The sequence below is a fragment of the Herpailurus yagouaroundi genome, unplaced genomic scaffold, assembly GCF_014898765.1.
Source record: "Herpailurus yagouaroundi ecotype Mexico unplaced genomic scaffold, PumYag 216, whole genome shotgun sequence".
NCBI lineage: Eukaryota > Metazoa > Chordata > Mammalia > Carnivora > Felidae > Herpailurus > Herpailurus yagouaroundi.
In genome coordinates this window covers 2,996,347-3,023,904 of record NW_024412447.1, presented here as the reverse complement: position 1 = coordinate 3,023,904, position 27,558 = coordinate 2,996,347, and the positions used below count along the sequence as shown (strand labels likewise).

The window sequence follows — 27,558 nt, the reverse complement described above, 5'->3', positions numbered from 1 at the left end:
GGGTGTTAGGGCATCACTCATTTAGATGTTTGGAGGCAAGGCCGGCCCCCCTGTGCTCTCCCACCTGACACCGGGCTGTCCTGCAGGAGGGACAGCTCATTCTTACGATAGGAAACGATAGGTAGGGCTGCCGGGCACTCTCCAATTTCAAATCAGCTACAGTACAAGGCACCAGGAACTTAACCTCCAGTTACCCCTACCAACCTCAGTCGTATTCACTACAGAAACATTCTTTATTTTACTCTCCTGATGCCGAAGAAAAATTTATCTTCGTTAAATGATAATTGGCTGTAGCAACTTTGGATTCTTCAGAAATGCTGGCTGGCAAGTTTTGAAAAAAAATTTCATCAATCTTGTTTGGTGTTTTTACAAAGCCTCCATCAGAAAGAAAAAAAAAAAAAGAAAGAAAGAAAGAAACAAAAGATGTGTAAGTGTGCTGAGGACACCTCATCCCCAAGCGCAGCCTCTCCCGGTGCTGCAGGGAGTCCTGAACTATAGGTTCTGCCACTGTTCCGGAAGGAAGCGACATGTAAACACACAGTTCTGGGGTTTCTGCAGATTTATCAATTTCCTGATCTTTAGAGGTTTCAAAATAGGATTTTTAGTGAGAAAGCGCATAATTGAGTGCCATTTAACTTTCAGCTAAATCCAATATGTCAACAGAATGTTATCCTAAGAATCAAAATAAGGCCGGTTCCTCAACCTTCTCATTCTTCACATTTTACTTGGACCCAATAAAAAGCAAAGACTATATAAGGAAACAGTAGGCAGCTTTTCTCCTGAGATTTAAAACAAGTCCGTCCGTATCACCAACCTCTTTATAACCCACCTTCCACACATTTTACCCGGTGCCAATGAAAAGATAAAAATACACAAGGAGCAAAATGCAAGGCAGTTAATTATAATATTTATGAGCTACTCCCAATACACTTCTGGGTTGGAGTAGAAACTGAAATTACTGAAAAAGCATTTACATATCCCAATTACCTAACGCTACGGTATCCATTAGTATGGCAACTTGCAAAATCACTGTTTTAGTTTTGTTTCCTACTGGCCTTTCTACAATAGGCAATGTAGAACACCATGGGTTCAGACTATTTCATAACTCTTTGATGTTAGCATTACATTAACCAGAATATTTGTGGAATTTTTTTCTCTCTTCCAACAGACTGAGGCCAATTTCCTTGTTTCTGACCTAGAATATTACCAGTTTGACCAATTATTATCCTGGTAGGTATATCACAATTGAGTGATAAATCTATTTTCTAAATAGAAGAAACGGCTGTAATTGTAAAACTTGGAAAACACTAAAGCAATCAATCTATTTAATAATGTGATTTCCATCTGTTGTTATCGATGCTGAAAAAAATTCTTGAGAAGTCATATTTATTTCCACTCTGGTCCTTTAAATATCAGTACCTCCTGGCCTATATTTTGTGAACACCACACCTAGTCGATGCACATAACTCTCCAAAGCCTTAAAAAGGCCATGGGGACAGCCCAGTCTGTGCCCAGTCTGTAATCTGGAGATCAGGTTTCAATTCCCAGGAACAAAGGGGCTGATGGCAGGATAATGGCCACTTGGGGGCACTTACCGGGAACGTGAGGGGACGTAGAAGCCGACCAGGTAACCCCGGGGTCTCCTACCCCATGTTTGCTATAGACATTCCCTCGGCCAGCCCTACTTGGCTTCGTGCAATCGTATCCCTCGGGGAGCACAAGCAGCAAACGCTATGATCCCAACCCATGACTGAAACGAAACTTTTCAAACCCGAGGGGGAAGCCGCTGCTCAGAGACGTTTCTCAAGGAGGCGACGTCTGCTACCACACAGACAAAATCACTTACTTCACTCTTGTCTGATGTGATCACGGAATTCTGAAGTCCACAACTATTTCCCGCCTGTATTTTCTCAACACAAAATCACCTCATTTCATCCCATGAAGCTTCATGCTGCAAACGCCTGGCGACGGGCCCCGGGAGACGCACGCTTTAATCTTTTAGGTCAGAGTTTTTGCTTCTGGTCATTTTCCCTTTCTCCAGCAATCAACTCTGGGAGAATTCCTAGAGACCTCTCCAAAGGCCAAATGTTTAAACAAAGTTTCCTCAGACTAACACTTCTGTGAATAAACTGCAGGTGTAACGGTGATTGTGCGTGTTCTCTTCACAATTCCGTTAAATCAGGTAGAAAAAATGGTCAGCTCATTACGATTAAGGAACACTGCTAATTTGAACACAATATTTATGTTTTCTCAAGGATTTTATTTTTAAATTAACATAACCTGTGCCCAATCTAGTCTCAAGTAAGGTTCATTGATGGAACTCCTTATAAACCGAGATTTGTTGTTAAAAACAGTACACGTTAAAAACGATTTTTGAAACCCCCAAAACGAATAAGATCTTGCAGTGGGCATCACCTGTTGTGTTCACATTTTACGCGTACAGCTTCGAAGAAAGCAACTATTGACAGTGGATCAATATCGAACCATGGCCACCATCCTAGAGACAGAAGATTGATTGCAAAGGGCCCCGTGAGACATGCATTAATTAAATCAAGACTTTATTGCTTTCAGAATTACCATGTGGCGTCTCAAAACTCACCTGCTACGCTCAGGTGAACGAGCGGGCTGGTCTTGCTGTCTCCGTTGCGTTCGTTGACGGCCTGCGCGTAGTAAACCCTGGCATCACCCGCTGTCGCTGCAAGGATCACCAGTTGATTTTCCAGTGTGATGGCTCTGTGTCAGACAAGAGACAGCGTCAGAGCCAGTCCACAGCGCTTCTTGTTCGTAAGGCAAATTAGTTTATCAGGCCAATGAGAGAGGCGTGTGCAGGGCTTTAAAAAGATCTCGAAGGACAAAAACACACAGGCCGAGCTGAGGCACATGGCGGTGGCTGAGCCTCCTCTGGCCTCGTCCACACTCCAGTAGGGAGGCTTTGAGAGCCCTCTGCTTCCCTACTGACCCTCGGTTGTGAGGCACTCACATATCCAGGGTTAGTTAAAAACTCAGAGCTTCCCCTGGGAACTTGTAACAAGTTCAAGAAATCCCAGAAGGGCTGGTCTTTTTCTTTCAGGCAGGGCCGTGAGATCACACCATGGCCACAAACTATAAATAAACTCTCAGATGGAAGGCGGAACCGTCCAAAACCTAGACCGGGGGGCAAATGAATTTGCTGCGGTTTTCTCCGCCTTCCAAGAACCTCATTAGGGTTTCTGTACCTCTGTTTCTCAACCGGCGGGCAGAAGAAAAGTCGCCAGTGGGCATGGTGCTGGCCCTTTCAACTGGATTCTCCCATAACTGCTGATGCCAGGCCTGCTCGTCCTCGACCCCAGCCATCTCCCCGCCCCGCCCATTTCACAGTCTGACCCCTCCTCACGGAGACTTCCCGTAGAGCCCAATTCTGCTGCAGGAAAGAACCTGGGAGACACATAGCCACCCTCTCTTCAGAAATGAGAAAACTGAGGAACAGGGAGGTTAAGTTATTCGTTCAAGGTAACCTAGCAAGGTAACAATACCAGGGGGAGGACAGGATCTTCCCACGTATGAACAGATGCTCTGCCAACCAGATCACACCCAGACTCACCAGGTTATTCAAAAGAAGAGGAAGAAGAACAACAAAGACACAACTTCCATAAATCCAAGCAGCTTTTAATTAAAATAAGCTGTCCTGGTATCCTCTGCTCTTGCTAGCATTTGTAGACTTTGCTACAAAACACAAAATACAAAGGGCGGCCTCCCACTGAGAGTAAGACACATTCTGAGCACCAAAGGGCTCTTAGTTCCCAATGCTGGGAGCACCTTCGGACCTGAGGTGAATCCCACGGCTGCACACAAGTTGTCATCCTACAGGAAATACGTCTATTTGTTCATTTTATTTTATCTTGATTAATTAATCCATTTATCTATTTTAGAGAGAGACAGAGCAAGCGAGCAAGCACGCGAACAGCGGGGCAAGAGGCAGAGCAGGCCCTACGCTCAATGTGAAGCTCAACGTGGGGCTCGATCCCACGACCCTGGGATCATGACCTGAGCCAAAATCAAGAGTCGGACGCTCAACCACCTGAGCCACCCAGGCGCCCCCATTTGTTCATTTTAATCCTAGGCAGTCGTAGCCCTTCCAAATCCAGATAAGGTCTCCATTCTGGTAACAGAAAAAACACAGAAACTGGGTGATCTGTCACAGGGAATTTTACTAGAATAATAATTTTTTCCTTCCTGCTACCTTCTGGAAAGCTTTTTCAAAAACTCAACTTTTATACGTTATACAAGATTATCTTGAGAAGTTAACTGCTTATTCAGGGTTCCCATACGATATATTGCAGCTTGAGGTCTCTAAGACTAACTCACCTCTTTCTCACAAAAATTTCCCTATTAACAAGTTTTCACTTTTTATTCCCATAAAAATACCTCAAAGAAGCTTTACTATAATTATTTATGACTCCTTTATAGATTCCTTTATAGAACCACAGAAATTGTTCCATTTTATTTTAGTGCACGTCACACCAGCACCTAAAATTAAATATGAATATTTATTACACCTGAAGTTACACCTTAATAGTATAACTTTAAAAACTGAGTATGTCATAACTTTTTTCCTTAACATCTGATTTTTGCCATAGTAATTTCAAATATGCCTATGATTTCTCAGAATTATTCTGCAAAAATGCCTATTAATTCTCTATATTATTTATGACATTGTCTCAAGGCTATTAAAAATAAAAAAGTACATAAAGAACAAAAATATTAAAGTTTACATCTATGATAATTTGTATCTTTAAGCCCATTTTTTCTTCTAGTTTTTAATTTCTAGACCATTTTAAGTCAAAACTTATGAGGAAAAACTTGTCTATGCCAAAAAAGACACTGCAAAAATGCCAAAGCTTTGGAGAACATTAGATTAATGAGGACTTTATTCTTTCTTCCTCTCCAATTCTTTCTGAACAGAGCATGTCTAATGAAGAAACTGATTTTTTTTAATGAAAATTAAACTATCTAAAGACAGTTATCTTAATTTCAGATAATTCAGATAATTGTTATAATGGTGGCGAAGAGAGACAGACAGTGTGAGTGGGGGAGCGGCAAAAGAGAGACGGGGACACAGAATCCGAAGCAGGGTCCAGGTTCTGAGCTGTCGGCACAGAGCCCGACGCGGGGCCCAAACCCATGAACCGTGAGATCATGACCTGAGCCGAAGTCAGACGCTTAAACGACTGAGCCACCCAGACGCCTCTGAAAAGAGCAATTTTTTTTTTCAACGTTTATTTATTTTTGGGACAGAGAGAGACAGAGCATGAACGGGGGAGGGGCAGAGAGAGAGGGAGACACAGAATCAGAAACAGGCTCACAGGCTCTGAGCCATCAGCCCAGAGCCCGACGCGGGGCTCGAACTCAGGGACCGCGAGATCGTGACCTGGCTGAAGTCGGACGCCCAACCAACTGCGCCACCCAGGCGCCCCAGAAAAGAGCAATTTTTAAAGACAGTGGAGCAGGTACCACACGTTCATTCTTCTTCCCCAACAGACCTTGATTCTGCTGAGCCCACACCTTGTGTGGGGCACCACACATGCGGGCAAATCGGCCCATTCGCAGCACCAGGCGTGTCTCTTGGTCATCGGAGGCCAGTACAGGTACCGGTGCCAGGCTCAAGACCATCAGGGGCTGGTCCGGGGACCCAAGTTGCCCAGCAGGCTGAAGGAGGCGGAGCTTGCTTGGGGGGGGGAGCTCTCACCCCTCCCAGAGGCCAGGCAGAAAATGTGCTGTCCTGAGCTGCAGGCAGCCACCCTTGCAATGCAGAGGAAAGGCGGTGCGTAGATAAGAGCAGGAGGAGGGACAGAACTTTGAGAGTCAGAGCAAATTACTCAACAACCTGAAGGCAATGATGAGGAAGTATGCTGAGTGATCCTTCAACATGACTCTCACATGTGTCCATAAAATATTCTGTGAAAACCTCTGGTTACTGAGGTGGGGGTTGACTTCCAACATTGATTCCACATCTCCAGCATTTTACACTAGCAAAGTGGTTTGCAGAATTGACCCCATCTAGTCTAAACTGATCATCGTAATCCAACCCCTCTTGCCAGTGACTGAGAAAGGAGACCGGGCTTGAACCAGGTGGCTTTGGCATGTATGTGGTGACTGTCCCTGCTCTGGGGCAGCTGCCTCTAGGCCCCTCTCACCAGATGGAAGGACAGGGTTTCCAGGGCTGGGCACCAGGGCTTTTCTCCCGCCACTAGATGCGAGCAAGGAAGCGTGTTGTCCAGATGTTCGCAGTGGCAATGGGGTGACCACGAAGAGAGCCACCTTAGTGTGACGCTTATGACGTCGGCAGCAGGAGAGAGAAAAAAGAAAGAACTGGGGTCTTTCCACCTTGCCAGCTGCCCCAGTCAATGAACCACATCCTGCAGCCCATCCCGTCTCTGAGCTTGCTATTTCGGGGAATGAGGTACTTCGTTCATGTTTGAACTTGTGTAAGTTAGGGTTTCTGTTACCAGAAGTCACATGAATCCAGATACAGCATATACAGTAGCGTCCCTTTAGAGTTCAAAAAAAGAAGAAGGCATCCTCAGGGCATAAAATGTTAATAGTTCCTGTTGAGTGGTACGATTATAACTTATTTTCTTTCGATTTCTGTGTTTTAAAACATCTTTCCAATTTTTCCAGGATAAATCACTTTTGTTACAGAAGAACAACTTTCAAAATGAACGCAAGGGCACGCACTGAATACTTTGCCCATAATATGGACTACTTGGCTTTTTTATCACATAATTCCGAAGTACTAATTTAAAACTTACATTGACTCTGCAGGAAAATTATAGTATTAAGCCAGAGAGATTCTTCCTTTATTTTAACTTTATTAAAATAAACGTACGTATGGTTTTACATAAAACTATTTCCTTAGTCTTCCCCATTTTAATTCTACATTTCAAAATGAAATCTTGTAATTCTAATTCTTTGGGACAGTGATAAAGATAAGAACACACTAACTTAAAAACGTAATCCAGTATGGGTAAAATGCACCACAGCTTGGGAAACCAGAGTGTCAGACTCATGAAGGACAAGTTAAAGGGTCACCTGCTACTGACTAGAAGCACAGGGAGTTTTCAGAGAGAAACCTATCAGCTGTCCTTCGTCGTGGGGCTGCCCTAAGGAGGAGATGCTGTGATTCACAAGAGAGCTCATTTTAAAGGGCACGTTCCAAGTGCCTTTGACTCTGCACTTGATTCTCCCAATACTTTCTTGAGGCGGTAAGCAAAATAAGAATTCTCTATTTTGGGAAAGTTAAAACCTCAGAGAGTTCCTTGGGATCTCTGACCGCCAGCACTGATCAGAATCCCCCGTGAGGGAAAAACGCCCCTGGGCGCCTAGACCCAAGGGCTTATGCATGTGATGTGTGGGGTGGGGGTGGGGAGCCAACCAGGGGGCACAGCTACAAGTGAGTTTCCTGCCACACCTGCCAACGTCCGAGGACGTCACATTCTGGGCGCCATAAAGAACACCTGCTTTCCAACCTGTGGCACAGATACATTAATTACAGAAGTGCCCTTGGTGGTGGAAGAAAACGGCCCAGCATGCGCCTCACCTTGGAGCTGCAGGAATGGAAGGGCAGATGTTCGCACGGACTGCCACGGGAAGAGACGTAAGTAACTGTGTCCACTGTTCAGTCAGCCTGGAGTCCCCAGGCCTAACTCAGAGTGGAGGAGATACGAAGCTGAACCAAGTGCACACTGCCCATATCCCAAGGAGCTCGGATTCAGTGTTCGTTTTTAAAATTTAACTTAATTAAAAAATGTTTATGTAGTTTTGAGAGAGAGCAAGCAGGGGAGGGGTGGAGAGAGAGAGGGAGACAGAGAATCCCAAGCAGGCTCTGCACCCTCAGCACAGAGCTGGATGTGGGGCTTGAACTCGCGAACCACGAGGTCATGACCTGAGCCGAAATTAGGACTCAGACGCTTAACCGACTGAGCCCCCTAGATTCAGTGTTTTTACAAACTACAGGAAGTAATAGGAAACACTTTATCACCTTTCCCCTAAGAGTGGCTGTGGGCCCAAAGTGGCAGTCCCGGGCGACATCCAAAAAAATCTCCATGATGTGCCTCAAAACTTTCAAGGCAACCCATCCTTGGGCTTTCAAAAAAAGATAAACGGTCTTCGATCATCAGTAAGTTTTTTGATCCTTGACACCGTTCACACAAACTGGATGGTAATACATACATTGATTTATACATTATGATAAAAATTCAGTGAAGGGTTCAGTAAAATAAGAACTGTGCCCATAAAACATAAAAGTCGAACTTGGGTTTGTGGTTTTACTATCACAAATGGTAAGGCAGCATTTGATTAAGCTGGTAGTGATATTCAAGTACATTTTTTTAAAAACTTTAGAGCACAAGGAAATGAAGGACATTATTTTTAGGTCCTTAAAAACACAAACATCTAAAATGTTCTCCATGTTAATTAAACAATTAAGTTTTGAATGCAATGGTTTAAGGCTTATTGTTCTGAGTATAGCCTGCATCTCAAGCCTGACAGCCTCACAGCTACTTCAAGGCAGACAACTTCAAAATTAATGTACTCCCATTACTGGTATAGTTATAAGAACTAAGATTGCTTTCGAGTAGTTTTGGCAATAATGAGTCTCTGGATATTCAATAAACGTTAAGGCACCGGAACGTCATGTGTATTTAGCCACAAAGTAAACACGTGCTGCTGACCGTTTGCGGTGGGTGCAGGAAGAACATTCTGAAAGCAAGTGAAGAATGTGGGAGGCCTGTTTCTTAGAATTTCAAACCAACCGAAAGGACGAGGTGAGCTGAGAAGACAAGAATACTCGGGATAGATGGCGGGAAACACTGGGTACGTGGGATGGCAATGTACCGGGAACACAGCCCCCACGGAGAAAGGCAGCCATCAAATGTGAGAGGGGTGGCTGTCCGGTAACACACACACTGTCCTTCTGTGGTAGGAGAAAGGCCACGAGAGATGGAAGAAAGAGACAGGGAGGGGCTGGGCCAACTTTCCACCAGCTTAGTTACCACGGTGGTCCACGCCTTGCCAAACATTTCAATTTAGTCCACAGAGGGACTCTTTTCTATAGCAGGTATAGGTAGTTTCATAAGGGCAAGTATATGGGGAAATAGAGGTAAATTTATATAAAGTCTTCAACGTAATTCTTCTATTCTATATGAAGTGTCCACTCTTAATTACAGATACAAGTGGGAGTACATTACGGGATAGGATGTCTGCGATGATTACCAACTTAAAACTGTTTGGATGTGAGGTATATTCAACACTCACATGTTCTGCCTTATGCACACTTGTCCCCCAGTATTTAAGCACAGAGCCTGACTGAAAGGATGTAATCAACATATACATGTTGAATGAATAACAAGGAGAAAACATACAGGTATTCATTTTTCTCTCTTCATGTTTCAGCTTTCAACTCCATCTTGATGGAGAGATAATCCAATCACCCCATGAGTCTGTATGGAGTGACTGCTGTGTGAATGACACTGTCCAGGGAAGGTAACCAGGGAATATGGTCCCTGAACACGAGGAGGGAAGAACACATCCAAAAGACAGAAGAAGAAAATGCCAGCCGTATCAAGTCCCCAATGTGTATTGTATAGAATGTTAAAGGAGGAGGAGCCAAAGAGTCAGCCAAGCCACCAGAAAACGTGGAGATCGTCTGACATCTATCTTCCTGGTGACAGCTCCTTAAGAAGTAAAATGCAGATGTCACATTAGAAGGACAGGCCAGGTCCTCTAGCCCAAAACATATGTAACACCTCGGGAACGGGGGGGGGGGGGCTGCCCCTGGAGGTGATATGGAAGGAAGGACCGGTTTCCTACCCACGTGTCTGGCCTTCGACCCAAAGCTCTGGCCCAGGGCTCCTGTGAGACAGCACATGTCCCAAAGGACAACGCGTCCGAATTTCTCCCAACCCGTGGGCCTGGCCTGCGGCTTTGTAGACTGCTTGCCAGCAGCATGAGCACGGGGTGAGCATCCCGGTCAGTAGGCCCAGCCGTGGCAGAGAAACTTCCGGGTCCCATAAAGAGAAGCGGAGAGGACACCCTCCTGGGCACAAGGTCTCTCTCTGAACGAGAGCAGAAAGGACACCAGAGCTCAGAGCTTCTTCACCTTCTCCAAGAGCAGCTCCTGGCGGCCCGAGATTAAACACGGCCTGCCTTCAAGGTAAAATCTCCAACGGTCTCCAGAGAAGACACCCCCTCTGTCCGCCAGTACGAGATCACGGCAGATGATAGGCAGGAACTCCATGGATAAACCCAGGCGGAAGTCATCACAATACTCTGTGTACATGCAGAAAGGTCCTTGAACTGACCAGGCAAGTGTGGCCCATGTGGATGGACAGGCCCAGAATCAGGTCTGGCTCTGATTTGTTCCCTCAGGCTCACTACTTGGTTTTTCCATCTGCGCAACAGGAGTGACCATACTCCCATCAAAAGGACCTTCGTGAAGTACCAATCAGGCAACGACGTGAATGAGCCTGACACGGCGTCCTCACTCGGTGTTTGCTGAACCTGAATCTGGCTCCTCAGTCTATCAGGCACGCTGTGTAGGTAGTAAAATACTAAATGCAGTCAAATGTCCTCCTTCCAGGGTGATATATCGAATACTTGGTAGCATTCTACTTCACAGACTGCGATACAAACACGGCCGAGTCGCTGAATTACCAGATTCACGTCACAAAATGATGCAGAGCTGCTACTACCTAAAGCCATCCGCGCAGGAGCTGGACCAACGCGGCAGCAGGCGGGCCTAGGAAACCTCATTTCCAGGCCTTTCCATCCATCAACTGCCCCAGCAGCAACACCCACTGTACAAGACCTTAATGCCAGAAAATTCCTGGCCTCCTCTCGACACATGTTGACGTGTCGTAAACGGAATCGATCCTCCTCCTCTTGGAAAGATGCCGCGTATCAGCAGAGACGGAAGAGAGAGGGAAAAATTACAGGGCAACTTGATACAATTCCTGGAGGGTGTATTTCATCAGGCGTTTTTGCCCAGGAGAAATACATCTGTTTACAGCAGCGCTTCTTAAATTTTCTAGCCGCGTTGATTTATTTACTTATTTATTTTTCTAGTTCATTCATTTTATTTTTATTCTTACTTCTAGCTACTTTAAAAAAGCATTTTAGTGAGTTTATACTTGATCCAGGGCCTTCTGTAATTTTAACTAATTGTTCCAGCTCTAGGCACAAGGAAGTGACCAGGAACAATTTCTGGTGTGGTCATATGCAAAAGAGAGGAGTTGGATGAGGAAGGTTTAAAGAGTGCTGAAGTTTAGGCATAAACATTTCCAGGCACACTTCTCCCCTCCCCCCACTAAAACAAACAACCAAAAAATTAAAACAAGAAAAAAAAAACAACAACATGTAGTCTTGAGGTCCCCAAACATGAGAACTTACCCAGACGTAAAATCTACTCAAACCAGAAACCATCAACAAGGATTCCAGAAAGATGGCTAAAACCCAGGCGGGCACCAGTGGAAGTCTCCCCAGAGGGGGCTCTCCTGAGATCCTCCACATCAGTGGACAAGTCTGAAATGAGTTCACTTTATTTTTTTCAAATGTTTATTTTTGAGAGAGAGAGAGAGAGAGAGACAGAGTGTGAGCAGGGGAGGGGCAGAGAGGGGGAAGACACAGAATCTGAAGCAGGCTCCAGGCTCCGAGCTGTCAGCACAGAGCCCGACACGGGGCTCAAACCCGTGAACGGTGAGATCATGACTGAGCCGAAGTCGGACGCTCAACTGAATGAACCACGAAGATGCCCGTGATGTTGAGTTCACTTTATCTTATATATGGCATACTAAAAACAAGACCTCAGTCAGCCCCAAAGCCAACGGGCACTGCCATGGTCAAGTGACTGAGCGAGTACGCAGAGCGGGTGTGTGCCCTTATGTGACCTCTGTGACAATCAGTCCCTCCCAGAGCAGTGAGCAAGTGAGGCGGACCCAGCCACTCCCACCTAGTAGGTTGGGTCGGGAGGCCGAGGCTGGCGATTTAAGTATCAGACAAGTCAGTTTCTCTCCGCATCTCCTCTTCTTCAGAATAGAGCACAGGGAGACTTTCTTCCTTCTGCAGAAGGGGCACTGGGCGGAGAGCACCTGACCCTGGCTCCACGGGGGCGGCGCCCGTGGCGGGGTGGGTCCTCCTGGCGGGATCAATCACAAGGAGCAGCTGCCATGAAGAGGGAAAGGTAGGCGGGGCCGCTGGCGGACCCCCGGGGGACACGGCTCCTGGGGATGCTCTCCCCGAGCAAGTCAGCCACCATCACTCCTCCTAGAGAAACGTAATTATCACAAAAAGGTTCCACTCTTTGTTAAAGTCTGTTTGACGACTAAGGGACAAAGCTGTGCCCGCAGAGCACAGGTGGCCTCAAGGACTACAGCTGGTCCTCAGCGGCCCCGCGCGCCCCTGGAAAACGCGAGCTCCCCAGACTACAGGGTAAGATCTTCGTGCGCAAGGACAGAACTCTGTCAGCCAGGAAGATGGAAATAAATCTAGAAGAATAGCCAACTTTCTCTTAACGACTTTCCTTCTGGACACCACGAGTAGGGGCCATGGCATATGCGTGTAAACAGAAGGCGCTTACGCACACAGCCTGGCAAACAAACGTGGGAAACGGTCAGTCCACAGAGAGAAACGGACTTATACACAAAGCTGGGAGGTACTTAAACCCCGGGCTGCTGAACTAAACCCTCAGGAACCATTACCACCTCCCTTGCTACCGTGACATGAAAATCTCTCCGGGGAGAGCTGCAGCCCCTCACGGGCTGAGCTGGGCCTGGGCGACCTCGTATTACTGCCCCCCACCCTGCGCTGGGGAACCCGGCGCAGCCGCCGGCTGGGAGACAGCCAGCGGTGTTTTCCCCTGAGTTTGACTCCTCTGAGTTCCATTTCAGCGGCGGTGAACCTGTTCGTTTGGAGGGGTCTCCCTGAGGACGGACCCCCCTGGCCACCCCCAGTCGTCCCACCAGCTGGGGCTGCTTGCAGGTGTGGGGAAGGAGCAGTAAGCCCCTTTCGACCATCCTCCTCCGCAAAGGTGCTCTGCGCTCCTCACGGAATGAGAAGATCCAGACTTTTCTGAGCATGTTCTATGGGCCTGGCAGCGTGCTCAGCACCCTGCACGCATCACTGGCCCCCCCAGGCTACGGACACAAAGGAGGCTGCTGGTCTGTCAGTGGGGGGTAACACGGGCTGGGGTGAGAAACAAATGGGGTAACAGAAAAAGTGATTGGCCCAATGCCTGCCCTATGCCCCAGACTCAAAAACGCTGAGCTAAGTTCTCATCCCCATTCTACAGACAGGAAACAGAGGCTAGAAGAGATGAAGTAACTTTCCCGAGGAAAGTTGAAGAATTGAGACTCTAATCCAGTCTCCTCCACCCCACCCCAGACAAATTCCCAAAAGTTCCCTCACCTGAGTCTCCCTCGACCCAGTTAGGCAAGAGGCCAAGAACAGTATTTGACACAAACTCTCGTCCTGGCATTCAGCAGGGTTGAGGCCCCGGGGGTAAGCCCCTCCCTCCCTGTGCTATCTCTGTCTCTCTCTCTCCCCCACTTCTCTAGGACTCATGTCTGGCTCCTCAGCAGCTAAGACAGTGCCCAGCATGCGGCGGTGGCCACGGAGCCGGTGTTGCACTTGGGTTTGACAAAGTCCCATGGGTGGACATCGACCAGGAGGACAAGTGCTCCACAATATGCCAGATCTTGACAGAGGAGCCCCGTGCCTCTGAGGTAGAGAAGCTGCAGGTGAGGGTCCCTCTGAGTGTCAGGGCAGAACACCAAAGCCGGGCCTCCCTGAGAATTCTGGTAAGAATTCTCTTCCCTACTAGGTCCAACCGTTGTTCCTACTAACAAGAGGCAGAAATCAGAGGCGTGGGGTCGGCTATGAAGATTAGTGATCATTTCCTTTGGAGACAGACAATCTTTTTTCTCAAGAACTACCCACTTCGGACTTGCCCAGGAAAAGCTTTATAAAACCATTTGATTTGGACATTAGGATGGGTCTAAAATGAGAAAATAGGCAGGCAACTCAGATTTGCAAGGGTAAATGGTGATAGGCCCCAAATACAGCTGTAAATAACTTAAAGAAGACCATTTTGGGAAAGTCTAAGTATGTTGAAACATAACCATGACAATGCACCCGTGAGATAAAGACAGCGTGCAAATTTTAGGTAGTATCACTCATAGTGCCTAGATACCCCCCAGGAAAACACAATGAGGGAAATGGATAAAAATAGTAAAAAAGGGTAAGAGTCACTTTTCCCAACTGTCTCCACATCCTGCCGCGGTTAATGACCACGCAGTTCATCTCCATGACAGACACAGCCCAGTAACATAAAACAGAATTGCCTCCACTTGTCTTAGAGACGCGCACCGTTGTCCATCAGGCGCCGGTGTGTTTGCCTGCGGTCCTTGGCCACATTCCTCAATTTTCCGTCTGTCACAAGCCGTGTGTAACTAGCGCCCTGGCCCAAAATGATGAAAATGAACCAGGCGCTAGGTGTGAACACAGTGAAAGACCACAGCCAACTGTGCCAGAGTTATCCAGAGGTAAAGACCTCCAAGACCCCCCACCAAGGAGCGGTGGGAAAAGGCACGACCCAACTCTTTGCCTCCGTGTGCAATGCATGCAGCTGCTCCAAGGCTACAGAATGGCCCCCAAGATGGCCTCGTCCTCACGCCCAGAGCCTGTCGATAGGTTATGTCACACAGCACAGGGACTCTGCAGATGTGATTAAGGATCCCAAGATGGGGAGATGATGCTGGACCATGTGGGCAGGTCCAAACAATCACAAGGGTCCCCAAAAGGGCAGGCAGTCAGGAGAGTCAGAGCCAGAGAGAGCGCCGGCTCCGAGGGTGGCCGAGGGGCCATGAGTCCCAGAGCCCGGGAGCCTCTAGAGCTGGCGAGGTGAGAAACAGATTCTGCCCCACACCCTCCAGAGAAACGGAGCCCTGCACACACGTCGATTTTAACCCCACCGGACACACTGTGGACTTCTGACCTGGAGGATGGTAAGAAAACAGATCTGTGTTGTTTTCAGTCAGCAACGTTGTGGAAATTTGTTATAGCAGCCACAGAAAACTCCTTACGAACTAGTTCTTTGGGCTCCGTTTCTTCATCTCAGAAATGAGAGACCTCTACCCAGCTCACAGAGCCATCGTGTGTATTAAAAGGTAAGTCTGAAGTATGTGCACGTGCTGAGCACGGGGCTAGGGCCTGTCAATATTCAACAGCTCATGTCCCACTCACACACTGGAGGGGGGGGACGCAGCGCTTCCTCTGAGTGTCACCATTCGTGCACTCATATTTGTGATGAGTGCATTTGTGATGTCCCAAACATGAACATTCGCAATCTCTTCTCCCTTTCCTGTGGGGCCTTATCAAGCAGTTTGGTGGGGGGGGGAAGCAGAGTCTAGAGAGAGAGGAGGGTCTTGGGAATTCACACCAAGGAGAGAAACACAAAGTCTGGAAAGGATCCAGAAAGGAAGGAGGAGAGCAAAGAGGCCAGGCCTGTGGGAGGTCACTGTGAGGGAGGACAGAAAGACAAGTTTTATGGTTCGCAGGAGTTTAATTCTTTGAAAGACTGGTAGTGATCTGAATTGCTCTGACCACTTCTTTCTTGGATGGGCCATATTATATTTTTTTGTTTTGCCATCATCAGAGACTAGCTCAAGATGTATTTCTTTCATTCATTCATTCACTCATTCATTCATTCCCTCATCTGGTAATTAATCATTGAACCCCTCCTGGGAACTTCTCTGATAGATAAGGGAGTACCAAGAGGTTTAATCAGTGGCCACATTCCAGCAGAGAACTGTGAAGTCAGGCAGTCTCTCACAGTAGTTAAAAGTGATGTTTCCAATTTCTGATGCCAGAATGTGGTCTCTGCCAGGGAATGTACAAGATGAGCCTTGAACATCATGTATCACATAGGCTGGAAACGATCAAAGCCTAGGTCACGTCGAAAGGGCTCAGGATTCAACAGAGGAATTTTCCAGGACCCTGAAAGGGCGTGATTTCGGCATCATAATAAGGCATACAAATCAGAAAGGAAGGTTTCAGGGTACAAGATAAGCACACAAAAACCAATTGTATTTCCATGTAATGGCAATGAACATGTGAAGACAAAAATTGAAAACATAATATCATTCGCGATTGCTCAACAAATGGGAAAATTATACTTATGTGAGTATCTGGAAAGTATGACTAGGACTTCTACGTGAAAAAGTACAAAATCACTGGAGAAAGAGACCGAAGCTCTGAATAAATGGAAAGCCATATCAATTTCATAGATTGAAAAATAATAAAGGTATCATTTTTTTCCAAACAGGTAAATAAATTTAATATGATACCTATCAAAATCCCAGGCATGTTTTTGTAGATGCAGGGGAGATTTTTCTAAGATTCATAAAACAGTATGATATTGGTAGATAAACAGACATGAAGATCAATGGAACAGAATACAGAACCTAGAAACACCCATGGAAAAACATCCAACGGATCTTTGACCACGGTGACGACGCAATTCAACGGAGGAAGAAAAGCCTTTTCAACAAAGGTGTGAAAGCGAATGGACACTCACAGGGAAAAAAATTATCCTGGACCTAAGCCTTATACACCTTAAATGAAAATTAACTCATAATAAATTCAAGATTTCTATGTGAAAGGCAAAGCTATACAATTTCTGGAAGAAACACAAGACAACCCCTTTGGGACCTAGAGCTTGGTGCGGAGTCCTCAGACAGGACAGTGAAAGCATAACCCATAAATGAAAAAAAAAAAATCAATAAACAAGATGAACAAAATAAAAACTTCTGTGAAAAACCCTGTAAAGATAAAGGCATGCTACAGATGGGGAGAAAATACCTGTAAACCAATATTCAGGACTGACATAAGGACACATATCTAGAATACAGAAACAACTCTCAAGAGTCCACAGTGAAAAAAAAAAAACAAACCCAATTAGGAAACAGGCAAAGGACTTGAGAGGCATGTCACTGGAAAGGATATACGGATGGCAGAGGAGCCCATGAAAAGTTGCTCAACATCACTAGCCATGAAGGAAATGCAAATTAAGACCATGATGAGCTCCTAGTACACACTTATTAAAACAGCAAAAATAAAAACGGTGACGCGGAGAACCTGCAGCTTTCATTCACTGCTGGCGAGAATATGAAATGTTAGAGCCACACTGCAAAACTGGCAGTTTCTTTAAAAATTTAAACATATACTTACCATTTGACCCAGCAATTGCACTCCTGGACATTTATCTCACATAAAAGAAAAACTCACATCCACACCAAAGCCTACACACAAACGTTCACAGCAGCTTTATTTGGAAGAGTCCAAATCGCGAAGCAACTCCAATGTCCCTCAACGGGCGAAGAGTTAGACAAAGTTTGCTGCCGCCATACTGGGGAACACGACACCGGCAGTGAAAAGGAGCTACCTGTTGATAACACACAGCTCGGGTGGACCTCCAGGGCGCTACCTCACTACTGAGTGAAGAAAGCCAATCTCAAAAGATCACACGCTGTAGGACTCCACTTATATCGTCATTCTTGAAATGACAAACTTATGGAAATGGAAAACAGGTTAGTGGTTGCTGGTAAGGATGCTGTAAGGGAGAGAAGTGGGTGCAACCACTCGGGAGATCTCTGAGGTCGCGGGGCGGTTCTGTGTCCTGACGGCAGTGCTGGATACACAACGTACACACGTAATAACACGGCACAGAACTAGACACACACGTGGTACCGGTGCCCATCTCCTGGTTTTGAAAAGTGCACGGCAGTTATGTAAAGTATGGCCACTGGCTAAAGGATACGTGGTGAGTCTCTGAGGAAAGATACAATTCTTACAACCTTCTATGAATATATAATTATTTCATAATAAAAATTAAACAAAAATAAAACCAAAAAAAAAAAAACAAAAAACCCAAACTGATGCCAGAGAAAAGCAGAAGGAACACTCCGAACTCATTCCATGGGACAGATCGGTGGGGAATTAAAACCAACAAGCTGTTCTACCCTCCTAGAGCACTCTAGAGTCCAGGGTTCTTGCCAGTTTACTAGGAGAGACAAATGCTGGTGTTTGGGAACCGAATTGTTAAACAGGATGTGCCACATGAAACCAAGGTTAGAGGATCCAGACAGAGAGCACCAGGTGCAAAAGGCCCTGAGGTGGGACAGGCGTGGTGTGATACAGGGGGTCCGTGAAGCCAAGGAGGTGGGAGCAGCTACATCATCCAGAACCTTCCAGATCTTATCAACAGAAGTCCACTTCCTGCTTTGGTCAAGCTTGAAGACAGACAGTCTGGGCTGAGGAGGGAGAATGAAGGAGAATGAAGGAGACAGGGATACTGACAGCACGGTGACAATCAACAATGGGCATAAATACGGTACATAAATGTAGTTACAAGAACGCAAAATGCATAGCTGAGGCCAGTCGGTAAATCTAAGATAAAAAAGGGATTGAACAATTCAGTAGACTCTCAGGGTCATGAAACAGGAATTTACGCTTTTAATTATAACCTTGCAATGATATTGAAAAGAGCATCAATTACATGCACTGTGCTCCAAAGAAAGGTAGAGACATATTAGAGAAGTTTTCATTAAAGCTACCACAAAGAAAAAAAGTTACGGTGATAAAATATTATTTTTGGCTATTAATTAAACCCTGTAACATATGCAACAGCTAATTACACACTAATGCCTCCTAAAAGAAAAAGCATCTCTGTCTTCCTTTGCTCAAAAACTATATGCTTAGTATAGCTAGTTCAACTGTGCTGTGGGATATACTAGTAAAATAAAGAAATTTGCTAAAAACTACATTTGACTGTACAAACACCTGAGTTTGGGACATTTCGATTATGGTAAGAAGAACAAAGGGGCTGATAAGAAGAGAAAGTTGAAGGGAGTTAGTCACCCAGAACCCAGACTCAAGATGAGGACAAATGTGCTGAGCCAAGAAAAAGCGAGGCCAGCCTTCTGGTACACCTGGGCTTCTAGAACGCCTCTGCGGGCGGTAAGGTATCTCAGAGGACACAAAGGACTTTCCTCTTTTGATGCAGGAATAAGCTGTGTAGGAGTGATGCTAGTAAGTCTGAATACTGTGGTACTTTATGAATTATCTGGTATGTGACAGCAGTGTGAACAGCAGTTTACTTTGCAAAAAGAAAAGTACTAGTTAGTTAGGAGCACATCGATGTACCTGGACACTTTAACCAATGAAGAACAAGAATAAAGATATGCATATGCCATTACTCAAAGGCCAAGCTGACTAACAGATGATAGGACAAGATTTTTTTTAAAAATAAGAAAAGAGAATTGCTCTCTTCCCTTCAGTTCACCTACCGTCCTGAAAGCTGCTCATAAAAGGTTGCGGATCGAGTACTAAATCCACACCCCTGCTGGAATCTAGCCAAAAAATATCCGGTTTTTACTGTACGTACTTGAAGGTTCAAATGAAGCCTGTGTAAAAACCTTACTAGCCACATCATTTTGGGAAAGGTGTATTGTTCCATCTCAGAGACAATGAACCAAAGCTTCCCCCAGAAAAGGAAAAGAAAAGTGTAGAAGTTGGGAAAAAAACATGAACCAAGCAGTCATGACATAGCAATTTAGTCAGTAAGGTAATTTCTAAATAGATGCCAAGAGCAGAAAGCTCCAAATTCGCCATGCTCAAGAACAAGGAAATCCAGGCAAGGGCAGAGAGAAGTTACGGAGTCTCAGCTGTCAGTCTAGAACACATGGTATCGAACACAGTCCTGTGCCTTCCACCTGGAGAAGCCAGAAGAGGTCTCAAGAGAGTAAGGGGGGAAGTGGACAGACATGCCGTGCTTCCAGACAAGACAATTACTGGGTCATAAAGATAAAATGTCTTTCTAGATTCAGTTGAAAAGTTTAATAAGATGTTAAAAAACACTCCAGTTGAACTTTCTGAAAGCGGAAAATAAATATTTTTGAAGTTTATAAGAGGAATGAAAAAATAAAAAAGGACCAAAATCGTTGTTTAAAGGAAGAATAAAGCTCCTATCAGATAGAGAATGACATAAATCCATACTACCATAAATAATGATCGAATGGTAGATGATCGAAGGAGGAAGGACATATTCTCCTGACCGGAGAATCTGGATTAATAAATACAGAAAGAATGGGAAAAGTAGAACAGCCACTGCAAGAAGTTCACAGAAATAGTTGGTGTGGACAAGAGCCACTGATGAATGGTAGAATGAGCAAGCAGAATTTTAAGAAAAACGGGATATTTGTAAGACGGATCTACCCCAAAGTATTTATTATTTGTGGTGGTTTAAATTAGGTCCACAAATTCTCTCCGGTGGGTGGGGCTTGCGTGTGGCTGGACTGAGAACATAACCTGGGGAAGAAGTAGTGACTTTGCAGGGGACGCACCCAGCTGATAGCACCCGGACCAAGTGACCACGGCTGACATCTGCAGCCGTCACTGGGGCCAGTGTCACAGGCCCCGATCTGATGAGTAAGGAGTTCACCCTCTGGGATGCTTCCTCCTTTTCTACAACACAGCCTCAACATGAGAAAACTCCAGACAAGCCCAAATTGTGGGACATTTTATAAAACAACTAGCCAGTGTTCCTCATCAAGACTGCGAAGGTCACAGGAGACAAGAAAAGACAGAAAAGGGTCATGGGTTGAGGGAGACCAGAGACATGAGGATGGAATGCCACATGGGGTCTGGATTAGAACCTCAGCCGGGGAAAGGGCGTGAGGAGAAAAACTAGGACAATCTGAACAAAGTCTCTAACATAGTTAACAGCATTGTACCAAAGTTAATTTCTTAGTTTTGATAAATACACAATAGTTATGTAAGATGTTGATGTTAGGGGAAGCTGGGTGAAGCAGACTTCGAACTCTCTTATGGCTCTTGGCTATCATTCTACAATTATTCAAAAATAAAAAGGTGTTTTAAAATGAAAGCGAATAAAACAACAAAAAGGGGACATCTGTACAGAGTAGAGAGCCTCCAGGCAGACCATGATACACACACAAATTACAGGCAGAAAAGGAAGAGCTGGAGGTCAACAGAATGGGAAGAGAGAATTCAACAAAACATCAGGGAAATGCTAGCCAGCCACTCAGGAGAGAGAAGGAATTAGATCCTTACCTCACGCCACACAGCAACATGAAACTCCAGTGAGATTTCCCAGTGGAAAAGAAATTATGGAAAGAGACTTTATAAATGAAGATGTTGCACATATCCCACAACCGTTTAGAAGACTGAACTGTAGAAACTCGAGTTCAATGACCGTTCTGTATGTACAGTTGAGAAGGAGAAGGTAGGGAAAGACATAGAAAAGCATATAAAATGGGATCCCATTTTTACCAATGGCGGCTGGCAATAAAAACTGTGTGGCTGTGTCTTTGTGTGTGTGCGTGCATATCACGGGACTATAGGACTATGCAAAGAAAAATAAGAGAAGATACAGTTTAGGTTACCAACATGGACTGGACGAAAAGAGACAAAGGAAGCAGCAAGGGAAGGGCGAAAAGATGAACAGAAAAACACATACATGAGCATATTTCTGCACGTTTAAAATTATAATGTGCACGTGTTTGAAAATATTAAATTTTAAGAATTAAACATTATATAACAAAAATTTACTATCTAATTGCTGAAGGTTTCAGTGTAGTTTTCTGAGTGTAAAAATTACATAACATTTAAATTACAAGAGATTAATAAACCTGACTACATAACATTTGTAATTTTAGTTTATCTTTTTTTTTTTTTTTAATTTTTTTTTCAACATTTATTTATTTTTGGGACAGGGAGAGACAGAGCATGAATGGGGGAGGGTCAGAGAGAGAGGGAGACAGAGAATCGGAAACAGGCTCCAGGCTCTGAGCCATCAGCCCAGAGCCTGATGTGGGGCTCGAACTCACGGACCGCAAGATCGTGACCTGGCTGAAGTCGGACGCTTAACCGACTGCGCCACCCAGGCACCCCAATTTTAGTTTATCTTAAATAAAAACAAGAAAATTGAAAGGCAAACTGGTAAAAATGTAGAAAACAGGTACAAAATTCATTAAACAGTTAAAAATGAATACTGTGCGTTTGAAAACTGCTCAGAACTATGAATTACCACAGGAAAGCAAACAAAAACAAGGAGGACCACTACTGGCTGTCCAGTCCAGAGGCACACAGCGCAGTCCAGTGCTAGGACCCAAGGGGTCACGGGGAGACGGTGAGGGGCCGTTGCATCCTGGGAGTCTGTGCGGGTGGGGCCAACGGGGGTGCTCTGGGCTGGGTGTCAGGTGTAAGAGAAAGGGGGGCCCAAGATGAATGGAGCCGGCACTGAGTTGGGCAGGAGGCACAAAGTTGTATCCGTCTTCAGGGGGGTCTGCTTCCGGCGAAGGACACCGACTTGCAAACAGGAAAGTAGCCTCAGAGTCTCGCTCTGAGACCCACTTCTATCTTCCAGTACCTTCTTGAGTAAGAAATGCTTGTTCACAGCCAAAATACCCTCTCTCTATTTGAGCCTCATTCATTTTTATTTGGTCTTCCATTGGGCATCCCACTCGCTCATACTTAAAGATCTCATTCACCTTCCCTGTATTAGCCTATACTGATTAACTGCAGAACTATTTTCTATTCCTTTATTCATTTTTCTTCCTAAAATGTCCCAGGAAACAGAACGTAGGACTGTAAGAAACCCAGAGAGGGAAAGAAAGGCCGCACAAAGCATACGGTTCCGCGTTACCGGCCCCAGCCAGCTGCCTGGGCCTGCAGAGCAGTCCGTGAGTTCTAAAGCCAAAGGTTATGAATTCTATTTCTTCGCACTCTCGTGATGTCTGTGCGCGCGTCCGATCATGAGTCATTACCTTCGCAGAAACACGTTTTATGAGAGCTACAGCTAGATTTATTGTCTCTCTGATATTATGCTGAGTGTAACCAGTCAATTCCACATTCCAATTGACTCGAGGAAAAATTCAAAAGGGTACAAACCCACGCTGTGACTTTATCGTGGAGCCAGGTGGCATGGGGAGGACACCTGCCACTTCCTAGAGGTGACACCTCAGAAAGGGACATTTCATGTCAGGACTCAGCTCTCAGTCTACCGTGATGGGTTATAACACATCAGTGTCGCTTTTCAATTTACTGTGATTTAAGTTTTCCTCACAGAAACCAGAAAGGAGAGGATGCTGCTGAAAGACAGACATTTAACAACTAGCTGCCCCCAGGGAAGAATTTCCACGAGCACAGCCTGTGCTCCTCCCGCTGCTCTTTACAGACACTGATGCCCCTCTCGTGCTCCACTTCCTTTTCCAAAAAAAATTTTTTTAAGTTTATTTATTTTGAGAGACAGTGCATGAGAGTGTAAATGCAGGAGGGGCAGAGAGAGGGAGAGAGAGAGAATCCCAAGCAGGTTCTGCACCATCAGCACACAGCCCAACATGGGGCTCGATCCCACGAACTGTGAGATCATGACCTGAGCCAAAATCAAGAGTCGGAGACTTAACTGACCGAGCCACCCAGGCGCCCCTCAGGCTCCACTTCCGAAGGAGTTCTGTGAATTCTGTACTTGTTTCTAGGCCCTTAAACTGCTCCCTCTGTCATATCATAAACTCACAAAACGGTCTGTAAGACTTGACTGGCCCTTCCTACAGGCGGGCCGGGGGTGGGGAGGGTGCACTGACCGGCCAAGTCTCGCTCGGCCTGGCACGCCAGGTGACATCAGTTTATGAGACACCATATCCAATATTCCTGCACAGAAAAATAAAAAAAAAACCCGCAGCACAGCACAGCACGTCGTCCAGTGGAGGTATGACGTGGGGCCGAGGTGGCCGAGTCCCCACCGATGGGATCCACCTCACGTGCGAGGACGTCTTGCTGTGGCCAGGAGGTTCTGGAGTCAGTGAGCTGTATGCTCACCTCGGGAAAGTTCCCAAATCCCATCAAGGCCCCACCACCCACCTGAGAAGAGGAACGTGCATGGCCCCCGGGGCAATCGCGGGAAGGGCACGAGCCACCACCAGCCACGCTCCCAGCGGAGTGTCTGACACACAGCTCGCACTTCACAGAAGAGTAAGGACAACATGATTAGCCCAGTCGTGTTTCCTTAAAGGAAAAATTGAGTGCCTGAGATTTCACGTAAGGCAACAGAGGGTCTAAAGCAGGTGTCTGCTGGGCCAGGCGCGTGAAGGGGCCAGGGTGGCGCCTGGACCCTGAATCCAGAGCTCGCCTCCTTGCTAGTGTTTTCTTGCCTTCTTTCTTTTCTTTCTTTCCTTTGTGAACGTCTTCCAGCCTTACTGAGAAATAACTGGTGTATTGAAATCTTTCTTTTATTTAAAAAAAGGATCGTAACATATAAAATAAAATTCCCATAATGGGCATGTTAAGTAGGAAACTTGGGCCAGTGTGTTTGACCTGAGGCCGGGAGACCTCACATGGGCAGCCCTTTATGCCTTCAACTGCAAGCTGGGTGGTGGCGTTTGTGCCATTCTCCTTTAAGTATTTTTGTAAAACTTAAAAATAATTTATAACATGTTTTTTAAAGGAGATACAATTATAATATGTAAAATGAACTCAAGGAACATACTAGAGATGCCCTATAAAGGTACTATGTTTATATAGAGAACAAACTGACGGTCCCCACAGGGGAGGGGATGGGGGGTGGGGGATGGGTGGAAGGGTGCACTTATCATGACAAAATAAAATGGTACAGAGGTAACGTTTATTAAAACGAAGACGACTGGACCAATGCCAAGTCCAGGACCCCACTCCCACACGCAGGCACTTCGGAGTAAGAGGCTTCAGGAGTGGAGATTTTAGCACTCTCCCGAGAGCACGGCAGGGAGGGGTCCTCACCAGGCTCAGGCTGACCAAGCTCCGCTCTCCCTGGGGACTACAGCTGTGTGAGAGTGTGCCCCCCCCCCCCACACACCCCTTCCCCCGGCTCAGCCCATGCCCTTTTTGTGATCCCGGGATAACAGCGCTGCCCAGCTATTAAAGAACCAGCAATCTGAATGCTGACACCCATTTATACTTTAAATCTCGCTTCCAACAGCTCCGTAAGGGGCAGAGGAGTGGAAGGTTAAAAAAGAAGCGGTTTATAGCTTCCCAAATCTGAAGTAAAAACAAGATTGCTCAGTTGCTGACAAAAGCTACAGAGCAGGCAGATGAGAAGGCGGCAGAGGCTGAAAGGGCAGAGGCTCAGGGTCTATTTAAAAGTCTGCACGAACAAAGAAACCAAGACTATCGAAAGCACAAGGAAACCTTCATAAGCTCAAAGTGACCATCATTGTGTGCGGAAATATGCAGTGTCGGTCATGTCAACGGCTGGGCAGGATTTTCTTTGTAGAGCATGAAGATCTTCAAGTACACAGCTTTCCTATCCATTAGAAAACACATCCTATGTGTAGCTGATTAATCTATTAATAATGCCCATGTCTTTTCAAAGAGGAGTAGAAGACAAGATTTGAAGCTAAGTGAGCGAATCACTTCTAGGGTCTTAACAATAGTGAAGGGTTGCCTTCAAATCTAGGAATGTTATCGTTCTTTTATAGAAACAGACCACAATATTGAACCTATAACCCTTACATGTTACTGTAACTTTTTTTTAAAGGACACTGGGTAGAGAGTTTGCTAACAGGACATCGGTCTTCTTAATAGTATGAATTTTATCATCATCCCATTTGTAGGATTTCAGCCTTTGACCTTTTTTCCATTATCTCCTACACAATTCTGTATATCACTGTGAAGTGAATGTTTTTCCTTCCCATGTATGAAAGGCTTGAGGAGTTAGTGCAATGTTAATATTTCAGTGTTTCAAAGCTACAACTAAATACATTCACTAAGCTTTGCTTTCTATGTTAAAAGCTAGGCTGGAATGAATGCTGGAAGTTACAGTGTATTGGAATCTAAGCAGGAACGACAAAGGCTCTGATGCTAAGTAAACAAACTCAGAGTGAGATGTATAGAGAACCAAATAGCATGGATGGATGGATGGATAAATAGGTGAATGTGTGTCTGGATGGATGGATAAACGAGTGGATCGGTGAGGGTGGGGGGATGGATGGATGGGTAGGTGGATGTGTGTCTGGATGGGTAAATTGCTGTGCCGATGAGTAAGTGGATAGATAAATGTATGGATGAATGGGAGAGAGAGAAGAAAGGGACATTCAGTTGGACAGTGGGAAAGAAAGTGACAGCATAAAAGGCTGATATGTGTAACTCATTTATTCATCAACAAACACGGGTCAGCTCTTTGCTGGGCCTGCTTGGCAGGGGAGCACTGAATATAAAGATGTGTAAGATACATCCTTAAGATGTAAGAACATAATATTAGTAAGGCAAATGAAAGCATTAACCCTTCAGCGTTTACTAGAAATGACTGAAGAAGAAAGGGAGCAGGAACGCAAGAAGGAAAGGAGGAAGTGGCACTCAGGTGACCGGCTCCCAACCCCCGCGGCAGCTGGTCAGGAACCAGCCATTAGGGGCACAGAAGTGGGGGTCCAGGATGGTCTAGAGCCAGGCAGTTCTAAGAGGCCTACTTCAGGTGTAAGGGACCTTTGTTCCACATCTGGCCAAAGGATCCAGAATTGAATCCACCCTCCACACCTTGCACTGATCACGCTTGACTAAGGTCTATTTCAAAACGGATTCTCTTCAGAGACAGGGAACTGGAGGCTTCCTGCAGCTGAGAGGGCACTTGGTTTGAGTCCCTGCCTTCCCCAGTGTTGGCATCATCCCACTCGGCCTCACACGGGGTCTGGAAGGAAGGAAGACCAAGCAGGGGTCACATCAGCAGCCTTGTTCCGTTAGTAGGATCTGGAACATTGTACTGCTTTGGACTCATGACCAATGGGCCTGAAGGAGCCTTCGAACCACAGCTGCCACAAAGTCTTTGCTCAGGTCTCTACCATGACATGGTCCATGTGACACGGTTTCTGCCATATCCCTTTGTAATATCTGAAGCCCTGACATCTAAATCATTCAAACCTCTTCCCAAGGGCCGAATCTGCTTCCAAACTCCCATCTTACTAGCTGTAGTCCTACAAGGTGGGCTCGTCTAGAACTTTATGCTCCTGTTCACCTAAATTTTGGGTTTCTTTGTCTAGCAGCTCAGGACTTAACAGTGCAAGCCATGGTCTGGGGGTTTCCGCTTAACCAGCAGTAACGTTAACTGCATATCAGACATCATGCAATCCCCCAAATGTGAAATACTCCACAAGACAGGCTGGGAGGTAGGCACTGGTACTAGAAACAGGCTCAGAGAAGTAACTTGTCCAAGGTGACATAGCTAATGAGGGGTAGAGCCGGGGTTCAAACCCAAGCAAAGGCTCCGGGGCAAAGCTCCCCTGACCACTGTAAAAGCTCAGGCTAATCTCCCCACACTTTTGACTCTCTCTGACCCCAGCGGTCCCCTGTCCCACTTCTCACCAGGCCCCCGGGCCCACTCTCACAGACAATCACTTCCAAGCCTTTAGCTTTGGCAAATGTTATTTGCCTCCATATGGGCCAGTTGCCAGTGACCCCAGCCCCATACCTACCCTGGGACAG

General features: G+C 45.8%; 1 protein-coding gene across 1 annotated transcript in view; it reads right to left on the bottom strand.

The window, feature by feature from the left end:
• SDK1 (sidekick cell adhesion molecule 1) overlaps positions 1-27,558 on the bottom strand; it is a 530,100-nt gene that overhangs the window by 351,893 nt on the left and 150,649 nt on the right. The window contains exon 4 of the mRNA XM_040455762.1: positions 2,600-2,733. Coding sequence (XP_040311696.1) covers positions 2,600-2,733 — 134 coding nt within the window. The remainder of the gene's footprint in view (positions 1-2,599; positions 2,734-27,558) is intronic.